This window comes from Megalops cyprinoides, chromosome 10 (assembly GCF_013368585.1).
Source record: "Megalops cyprinoides isolate fMegCyp1 chromosome 10, fMegCyp1.pri, whole genome shotgun sequence".
NCBI lineage: Eukaryota > Metazoa > Chordata > Actinopteri > Elopiformes > Megalopidae > Megalops > Megalops cyprinoides.
Window position 1 is genome coordinate 7,684,736 of NC_050592.1, and position 10,997 is coordinate 7,695,732.

Here is a 10,997-nt window from a genome sequence, read left to right on the forward strand (position 1 = left end):
GGCCATATACTTTTGGCCATGTAGTGTAGCTAGACACTGAGGGACCACATTTGTGTGTGGGACAGCTAGACAAATTAAGCACACACACACACACAGACACACACACACACACACACACACACATATATAAACAGAACACAGCAGCAGTCTAAACTCCAGAATAATGTTTATTGCTTTTGAAGATATGACTCTCTTCTCTTGTTTTTTTCCTTCTTTACAATAGAACAAAGAAAATGACTTATAATCTCACTGCATGGCAAAGTCTTGATTTGTACACACAGAAGAGAATAAAGTTTATTTACAGCAGTGTTAGAGTATTGTACAGTGAAGAAAGAGGAAGGGAGAAGAGGAGAGGGAGGTTTGGATGTATTAGTGGGACGGAGTCTTTTTTCTCAACTTCCTGTGTAAATGAATAAATAAATACCTTCACATGACCTTCATAGTAACTTGGTAGCACCTAACCTTATGCTGTGACCATGTTCAGTCTGTAGTGTGTTGGTCATCTGTATGGTGTGTATCGCTATTGTCCTGATGTATCCTGTGATCCAGCTGTTTTGTCTGCAATGTATTCTGTTTTGTATCAGGTACAGTATTTATCATACTGTAATCATGCTGCTTTTGACACTGGCATTTATATTTAGATTATTTTATTATTTGTATGTTTCCATGGTCAAAAGCAGTGATTGAAACAAATGACAGATTTTAAAAAAATGTGCAGCAACCAATATTATTCACATTATACAAATTACTGTACAGTTACACTAAGTGAATGCTATCTATAGAAAAATAAGACAAACCGCGCTTTTTAAACCCTGTAAGGTTAATTCTATTTGCGTTTTTTTTAAAAATCCTAATGGGGATATTTAGTAAGAGTTGAGGAAAAAATGAAACAATTCTCAGCCAGAACACTCCTCTTCAAAAAAAAATCATCTTCTGAGAGCTGTGATTCTGCCATTAATAACTGTAACTGTTAAACACATTTATAGTTATCTATTTTCAAATATTTGTTTTAAAATACGGAATGAAATCACATCAATACAACTATCTCTCATGATAGTGATAATATTCAAATGTACACAATAATAAAATATATACATTGAAATACAGACACAAATTCTGTAAGCAGTTTTACACACACACACACTCTCTCTCTTGCTCACGCTTTTCAGGGTGTGTTTAGAAGTGGCTGGGGAGAGCTTTGAGCATGGCTGCATTTTTATACAAAATATGTATACAAACACAATTTGAAATAATAAATAACAATGCAATAAATATATTTAGGAATGCACATTAAATTAAATAAATAGCCTGGCGGTCACCTACAATATGAACGTGTTCAAAGCTCAGAGTTTTGCCCATTATTGAGCTTCTCATTCCCCGAGTATACAACGCTTCCTGCTTTCACATGTAATAATGCCAATCATCCACTAGATGGCAATGTCTATCAGCAATTTGGATTCAACACAGCGGACTATCTGCCACACTGACCCCAACCTAAACTGAAAGCCCATTTCTGGATACAGTGTCGTCAATGGCATTACAAATTAATTAAATCTCTTCTTGTCGAACTTATCTTAGCATTTTGTCTGACAGTATAGGTTGGTATATTGTGGCGCAGTACTCTGTGATATAATACAGCACTAAATGTCATTGTAAAGTGTAATAGGCATAGTTTAACCCTCAGCGGTGTATCATAGCTCAGTGCAGAGTAGCACAGTGCAAATACAGTAAAGTGGAGTACAAAGTACAACAGTATGGTATAGGGACCAACACTACACTAATCAGTAAAAATTATTGCACAGTACAATATTGCACAGTGTGGAATTTCTGAAATAACATACCCTTTTTAATTTAATCTTGACCCAGTAAGCACTGCTGTATACCACGCTATTATGGCACTCTTCAAATGTTCTTTCAGACTTTAATACCTTGGGAATGATTGTGTGTGGGAGCTGCTTGATTGCGCTTAATGTAAAGGAGTTAAATACTGTCAAAGGTGCGTGGACTGTGAGTGAGCGTAATTCGAGTGGGCGAAAATAAAACAGAGGCGTCCATGGAAATGACGGCACTCTGAACACCTCTGTCAGGTTGATGTCAAAAGTCAATAGGAGCTGTACAAGATGACGAATTAACATGAAAGAGAAACCGTGGGAGGGAGGGAGCAAAGGTGAAACTGTCTCAAAGAGAGGCCGGTGTATAACCAGGAAAGGAGACTAACAACAGCACAGGCAGAGGTGTAACAGGACAGGGGTACAAGGAAGAGGGAAAAGATGAAGACAGGGAAAGAAGGCAAAATGGAGGGAAGGAAAAACAAATGAAACAATAATAGAGAGCTGAGAAAATAAAACAGAATTAAAGAGAGGGAGTGAGCAACAGAGAGAGAGAGAGAGAGAGAAAGAGAGAGGGAGTAGGAAGGATAGATGTATTGAACAAGAACTAGAATTTATTAGCTGTGAGTCAGTTTGAGTGCTTCTGTTTCCCTGTGTCGGTCTACCAGAGAGAGGGATGGAGAGAGAGAAGGAGGGAGAGATGGAGGTGGAGGGGTGCCTGGCAGCAGGCTTTTGAGGGGGTGGGGAGATCCCGGAGGGGGAAGGGAGGAGAGGGGTGGTAGGGGGACTGCCGTTTTGGCTTCAAGAATGTGCGCCCGGCCTGTTAGCCTCCCCTCCTTGGAGATGGCAAAGTCAGGCTCGTTCTCGTTCTCCGAGCTGCAGTCGCTCAGATCCGTGATTTCCAGCTCCGAGTCGGATTCGGGGTCCTGCTTCACTCCCCCCCGCCTCTCTGAGGGGCTCTGTCTGCCCCCGGCGCTTCCCAGACCGACACCCCCTATCCCCAGCCCTAGCCCCAGCCCTAACCCTAACCCCAGCCCGCTGCCTTGGGTGTTGGCCTCTCCCCTCTCCCTCTCCCCCGCGCCCCCGTTCCCTATCTCAGTCCGGCTGAGCGACAGGGTGCCCGGGTAAGGGGGCAAGCACAGTCTCGCAGGCTGCCCGCCCGCTGTGCCGTTCGTCCCGCCCGTCTGCCCCCCTCCCCTCTCCCCCGTCTCCCCCGGCGGCAGCAGGGAAGAGAAGGGGTGGGGCAACTGGGACAGGCTGCTCTGCAGCGGGTTGGGGTAGAAATGGGAGGGGTAGAGGGAGCCGGGGGGCAGTTTGGGGCAGTTGTTAAGGGAGAACGCCCCTGGGAGGTAGGGGTTGAAGCCCCAGGGATAGTCGAAGGGTGGGTTACGGGGGTAAGGACCCAGCAGGGAAGGGGGCTTAGAGTAGCAAGGGGCTCCTGCAAGACACAAGAGACAAAGAGAGAATTTGGGTTATTTTTTAAGTCGTCCACATATTAAAATTACTAATAATATAATTTGACAATTTCATATCAAAACAATTTTTTTATATTAATGGGAGAAAATAAGCATTACTATAATTACAGTGGCTTGAAGTGTACTGATTTATATCTGCTATGATCACAGTCACATGTTCAACACTTGATCTACTAAACCCACTAATTTTCACTAGTTCAACATTTGATTTACAAAATCCGCTAATTCAAAAATTGTACATGCAATCAGATGACACACCATAGGCAGTGTGCCAAGCAAGAAAACAATACCTATTTGAACTTGATTAATACCATGATTATAAATTGTGCTTTAACAAACTCCTGCACCTGTTTTCAGTTCCAGCTCTTAACTGTATTTTCTCAGGGCGAAGGCGAAATAACACAAACACAAACTTCATTAATTGTCACGTTCTGTCACTGTTTCTGTCATTGTGCTTGTATCGCTTATATAAAAGATATTTCTAAGCTGGGCATTCAGAAGGAACAGTTTTCAGGAAGAATTCTGATTCAGAAAGAATCTTTTTCCTCCCCTGCTGTATAAGAGACCTGCCTCTCTCCTTTGCTTAGCTTTTTCGCTCTGCAAAGCAAACCCTGACTTCACACTCTCTACCTCTTTACCTCTACCTCTCTCTCTCTCCTCTCTCTCTCTCTCTTTTTCTATCACCCTCTATTTCTCTGTTATTTGCGATTCAGGGCTAATTTGGCAGTGGTAGAATCTCTCTGTGTTAGGCCGGGAGTAGCTGGCAGACACATGAATATTGAATCAGTCAGGCAGGCCTCACTTGCTTATGAAAACACAGTAATGGGCGCCCACAGGCCACAAACTGAAGCCTGCACCCTCAATTAGGGCCTTCCTGCCTGGGAAGGGATTAGGACAGGGGGGACACATGGGAGGGAGAGGGGGGAAAGATACCTCAGGACAAACAAGGGGAGGGGGGTTGCGGAGGGGGGGGGGGCAGAAGTACAGTACACACACAAACACTCGAATTCACAAGTGAGCACACACATTCTGATGCATTAATACTGAAACACAACCACACAGGCAAAAGGTCCAGACACACAAAGGTGCGCATATATTAAAAAAAAAAAAAGGCTGAGCACATGAAGACACAAACACGAATACACAAGAGCAAACGCAGGCGGTCACACAGCGAGGAGACTGTGGAATAGGTTTAACATTGCATGATTACGATCAATCCCTCGCCTTCCATCTCTCTGGGTACAGCGCGAATACCTGTCCTCCACCATATTCTCCCCTCCCTCTTTCCATCTCTCTTTCTCAAAAAGTTTCACTCAAGGCAGGATAGAGAAAGCTCTCTATCCCTCTTCCTTTCATCCTCCTCCTCCATCTTTTTTTTTTTTCTCAGTTCAATGTTAATATACATGTAAGGAGTCGATATTAATCCCCAAATCCTTCTCTCCCGCTCCCGCTCCCGCTCCCCTCCCCTCCCTCCTGCTCCGCCTCACCTGAGCTGAGGAAAGGGAACGTGTCCAGTCTCAGTTTGTCCCCGTCTGGCCCGGGGGGACCTCCGGCTCTCTCAAACAGAGAGCCCCCCCTCCCTGACTCCGGCAAACGCGGGAACAGGGACTGTAGAGCCTGGGATGGAGGGAAGAAAAACGGAGAGATGGAGGCAGCGATGAACACTGTCTGCGCAGACACGCCGAAGTGTTCCTGCGCAATTTATTATCATCTGCTCGGCAAACGCAAAATTGTCACTTTAGATATTTTTTTCCGTTTATGTCAACACTCAACAGACGTTTGCACAAATTGATATAAAACTCTGCTGTGTTGATACAAAACGCATGAAACACATTTTTCACATCCCAGGTTTATGTGAACCAACGCTGCGTGCTGCACATTCGCGTTCCTTTAGCTAGTCATACAGAATTGACTTGTGGTATACATTTTGTAACATTATTCTCTGTTATGTGTACCATAATTCTGCGTGGAAATTGTCATTGTTATAAACTGTCAGAAAATAGGGAAAAAGACCCTGCATGTTGGTTAGTTCATTGTTATAAACTGCCAGAAAATAGGCAAAAAGACCCTTCCTGTATGTTAATTCATTGGTATAAACTGCAAGAAAACAGGCAAAAAATACAATTCCCATCAGTTAATTCATTGTTATGAACTGCCAGAAAATAGGTAAAAATGACCATTCCTGTTGGTTAATGTATCATGTCTTCCAGAGCAACTTTAACAGAAAAGATCTATAGAGTGTGACAAATATCATAGTGATATTGGCCATTGGCAATCCATTTGTTCTAAATAATATCAATATGTTAGGGTAGAGGTGAACATAGTTTTTACCTTACACGTGCCAATATGAAAAGATGGATATGGTCACGAACTAAATCAATTTTATCAATTTTTAAAGTAACATGCTCAATTTCTTGTAATGAACCTGGTTTTTGGCAGCAATGACTTTTGCTGGTAAAAGAAGCCTTAGGGGCATTAAGTGGCTTCTGCAACACACACACACACACACACACACACTACCGCAGACACACCAAGGGCAGAATGAAAGAGGCAAGCTGGGGACGAGGACAGAAAGGACAAGCAGGGGACTGATACCAAAAAGCAAGTGGAAATCTGCTGACCAGGGGAGAGAGGCTGCGGACAGACACCCGGGCAAATGAAAAGGTGGATGGACAGATCAGATCCATTCTCTATGGGCGTGGAGCTGGCCTCACTATTGCGAGCGCAGGGTAACCTTGCCACTCAGATGGGAGGAGAGAGAAAAGGAGAAGTGAGAAAAAAAAGACAGTCTCCTCTGAGAGAAGGCACGGGTGCGAGGGAGGAAGGGAGAGAGAGAGAGGGGGGGGGGGGGGGGGGCTAAATAAAGGAAACCATAAAGTCGCCTGAGCTCCTGGGAGACGGGATTTCGCACTGTACTGATCAATACTGTCACTCTGTAGCTCAGGGTTTGAAGCCAGAGACTGTACTTCCAAGCCACATGATCTCGATTGCTTAACAAAGCTGAATTAATTACTGCAAATTGATCTGACGTATTCCTTGACTTCATTTCTTTCATTTTCAATCGATGACAGAGATGGGTGCATGGTGCGAGGGCAGGATGACAGGAGGATAATGTCTTCTTTTGTTTTAAGAACATTTAACACCCCTCCCCCTTCCTCGTTCACTCCATCTTTTCTTTTCTTTTCTTTTTTCTCCCGCCAGTACCTTTGTCGATGAATAGGAAATATTTTTCAACAATAGTTTTTTAAATGTAAGTGTGAATCATATACTACATTTGGTTCAGTCAAAATGCCTCTGTATTGAAAGGTGAACAGTCTAGAACCTCAGAATAGTATTTCAGAAGAATTGATGTAATGCACGCACACACACACACACACACACACACACACACACACACACACGCACATACATATACACAGAGAAATATATATATATATTGAATATCTGTAGTTAGGAAATCGCCCCAAATTGAATGTTTCCAACTGCAAATGAAATCTCCTGTAACAGAACAATATGATTTAGACAACGCCTCTGGTAGTCAAGTAAGAATTTCTTCTGCAAAAGCTTAAGGATGACTCAAGGCTAACAATGACTGTACTTCTAATATATATAGTATTAGAAATAACCAGCACTTTGCTACTATTTATAAAGTATCTGTAAAAATATGTTCAACAAAATGCAGCTTGCCATTTTTTTGGCATCCCTTCCTATTCACCCAAAAGCAATTTGTATTGGAAGTTTTACTAGTTGGGCTCATCCCACCACAACAACCTCTGCATCGCTGTGATAGAACAATGCAATCCTCTGATAACATCTACACACCAATGCGGCTATTTTTCCACACTACAATTCCCACAGTGCACTGCAAGTGAAGCGGGCACTCACTGGAGGATAGACGCTACTCCACTGACATCAGCCCAGCACCTCACAGGCACCTGATGAGTTTCAGGGTACCGAGAGAACAGTGTAATGAGGGTACTCTGGCCGACCTTGAATGGTGGAGGTGCTCACTGAAAAGAGGGGCCTAGCTGCAGGTAGATTGGTCTAAAACATTAATCTTGGCTAATGATGTGACATCCCTAATCCTACCTCTAACACTAACCACAACCTCAACCCTAACCCTAACAGAAATTTGAGAAATTTATAACATTTCTCAACACAAGAATAACATTTATTTAAACAAATGAAATATATTGCTCCAATATGAATCACAATGATGTTTAAATTGTAATTAAATTTTGACCAATAATTGTTTGTGTGCCTCTGCACTCTTACCTGTTTGGAGCATAATCATAAAAATCCATAGAAATAACGTTTGGGTAGCACTCAAAAAGCTTTTTCTTTGAGTGTGACCCAATCATTAGTTCTAAATTATGACTACTGCCATAAGACACGCTTAATTATTTCAAAATTGTTGTCTTTACCACAGTTTACCACACACAAGTGCAGAAGCTAACCAGAAAGACATTACATTACATTGCATTTTTGTCATTTAGCAGATACTCTTATCCAGAGTGACTTACATAGGTTACAATTTTTACATGTCATCCATTTATACAGCTGGATATTTACTGAGGCAATTCTGGGTTAAGTACCTTGCCCAAGGGTACAGCAGTAGTGCCCCAGTGGGGAGCCAAACCAGTAACCTTTTGATTACAAGCCCTGCTCCTTACCATTGTGCTACACTACAGCCCACATCACTTATATTATGGGTTGGATGAGGTTGCCTTTTTAGATGGGCCTTTCTCTGGTGTCTGCAGCTGGAACCAGTAGACCTGGATTCCAGCAGATATGCTGAGCTGCTAGATTATGAAGCACTCCCACCCTCCCAACATCTTCCTCTTTGTCATCCATGTTTCCTCCCCAATATCTCTGTCCTGTTGGGGCGGGACCATCGTTCTCTAACTCTAACTCTAACCCATACTCTTTCTACAGCATCACCTCCCTTCCCTCGACTCCCAGTACCTCAGGTGTGCAGTCGGGGGCCGCTGACCCTCCGTTGAAGTGGTTCTGGGCCAGCAGGAAGGGAGAGCTGGCCATGTCCAGGAGCGGGTAGTTGACCAGAACCACCTTGCTGAAGTTGAACTTGTAGGTGAAGCGCTTGCCTTTGGTTTTGTGCAAAATGCGTTTGTTGTAGTAGTACCTTTCAGGAGGAGAAAGAGAAAGGATGGAACAAGGAGAGTGTGTGTGGGGGGGGGGGGGGGGGGGGGAGTAGGTAGAAAGGGAAGATAGTTTTAATAGAAATGAAAGTTATAACTGAGGGACTGAACACACAACCCATCACAAGGACAGAGCTGAGGACATTTCAAAATATCCCCAAATACGTACAGTGACCAGAGGAAGCACAATTTATTTTTCGGGATTCTCAGCGTGCACGGGTGGCGCACTGAAACCGCAGTGAAGCTCTACAGGTATCACACATATCTGAGTGTGGCCAGCGTGACCACACAGGCTCCGGTGGAATGTGTGCACGGGGCCATTTCAATCATTTGTATGCGTTTGCTTCGTGTGGCGTTTGTGAGCTGGCCTTAATTGAGCAATTAAGCAAGGCTAATCAGCGGGGCTAATTAAGGCCTGGGCCAATTCATAACAATTAGACACCAACGACAGCACCTATTATGGAGAGAGCGGCGAGAAAGGGTGGTAAGCAAGAGCTGGGGTGGGGGGTGGGTATAGAGCGAAAAGAGTAAAGTTAAAAAAGGAAGATTCCCATTGGCTAAAAAGTCCTGCCTGGGAGGCAGGGAGAATGGAAGCACACTAACACACGTAGTCTAAAGCTAGAAGTGCCAGGCGTTTTTGTGTGGAAAATATCTGATACATTCTTGTTAAATCCAACCAATTTTAAATGGGCTTAATTTTATAATCCTTATTGACTTTTTAGAGGCCTTACAGTGCATTTCAGTTTTCATTTAGATGTTCAAAGATAATGTGAATGGAAAGTATTGACATTCTACAGGAAAAACACCTACTTCATATTTTGATTTGCGAGAGAGAAGGAGAGTGAGAGAGAGAGGAAAGGAAGACCCCACAGACACACAGACAGAAAGGAATACATGGACAGAGACACAGTACACAGGATCACACAGACAAACACATAGACAGAGAAAACACCCGCAGGACAGTGGGGAAACAATCAGATGAAAAGAGAAGAGAGAGAGGGTGTGAGAGAGAAAAGAAAGAGAGAGAGAAAGAGACAGACGGACTGAGCAAGACACACAGACATCCACAGACAGAGACAGGAAGGGAGAGGGAATGAGCCGGTCCTTGTGACTGATACCCATACGCCCACGAAGACAGGGACAGACACGGGGGGTGAGAGAGGCAGACAGGGAGAGACAGGGGGCCATTCCCGCTCACAGACACACACTCTGACGGAAAACGCGAGAGCAGCCAGCCGCAGTCACGCTCTCTCTTTAAACGGCCCGCTCCTACCTCAACGCCCGGCTCAGCTTGTCGTAGTTCATGTGAGGCTTGCATTTTCGGATGCCCCACAGCCGCGCCACCTCGTCTGGATCTTTGATCACGAATTCGCCGTAGTCCCCCTGCCAGGCGATCACCCCCTGGTACTCCTCTTTCTGCAGCAGCTCCAGGATGAAGTGCCACAGCTGGATCTGCCGGGACCCCGGGCTCGACTCCGGCTTGTAGGCCCAGTCCGGGAAGGCAATGCCTGGGGAGGGGGGGAGATGGGAAAGTGAGGGGATGAAACTGAGGCTTGTTTGCTTTATCAGGCAAACAGCTGAGAGGTTAGCCATCTGAATGACATGCTGATAACACTCTGTCTGACTGGGTAATTGGCTGTCTCAGAAATGACTGCTGTCAAGCACTCGTCTTCAGCCTTGTGTGACAAGTTAACATTCAGTTCTCCACCCTTGATTTTTACTTTTTCTTAGCAAACGCTCTTATCCAGAGGCCCTCACACAGCTTACCGTTTTAACATGTTATGCTTTTATACAGTTACATATTTGAGGTGATTTAAGTTATAGCTTATATTTTTTTACGTCACCCATTTATACAACTGGATATTTACTAAGGCAGTTGTGGGTTAAGTACCTTGCCAGAGGTACAGCAGCAGTGCCCCAGCTGGGAATCAAACAAGCAACCTTTTGGTTACTGTCCTGCTCCTTACCACCACTACACCACTGCACCTTACCGATATGCCCCAAATGCCTGTGTCTCTTCTGAGAAGTCAACCAGGTGAGCAAACCTCTCTTCTTATCACCTAATGGAGCAGAATGTGACTCACCTGGTGTCCAGAGAGCTGGGACAGGGGGAGTGAGCAGCAGGTCACTGACACAGTTACAGTCCATACCTCCACCACACCTGTGAGAGAGAGAGAAACAGAGAGAGAGAGAGAGAGAGAGAGAGAGAGAGAGAGAGAGAGAGGGAGACAGACAGACAGAGACAAAGAGAGAGAGAGACAGAGAATTAAATTATCATTCAAATTTTTCTGTTAACAGAGTCCCCAGAATCAACAGAATAACCAAAAGCCACCCTCACCCCTTTACTTGGCAAAATAAATATCATCTGCAAATAAACAAATGACATGATGTGCCAGACCTCCTGAAAGACTCCCAGGCCTTTCACAAACTTGTAGCTCTGTGAGGAAGGAGACGAGGAGGAAGAAAAACTGAGGTAGGACGTGAATGGGGGGTAAGTGGGACAAGGCGTTTGAGCAATTCTTTCACCTAGTGCA

The 10,997-nt window shown here is 44.3% G+C and overlaps 1 protein-coding gene across 1 annotated transcript; it reads right to left on the reverse strand.

The window, feature by feature from the left end:
- Positions 1-2,401: 2,401 nt before the first annotated feature.
- Positions 2,402-10,613, reverse strand: erfl1 (Ets2 repressor factor like 1). Its single transcript, XM_036539877.1, has 5 exons — positions 10,548-10,613; positions 9,737-9,971; positions 8,270-8,447; positions 4,792-4,921; positions 2,402-3,267 (listed from the first exon to the last, which is right to left on the reverse strand). Exons 1-5 carry the CDS (start codon positions 10,609-10,611, stop codon positions 2,447-2,449), a joined length of 1,428 nt encoding a protein of 475 aa, XP_036395770.1. The 5' UTR covers positions 10,612-10,613; the 3' UTR covers positions 2,402-2,446.
- Between the last annotated feature and the right edge of the window lie 384 nt (positions 10,614-10,997).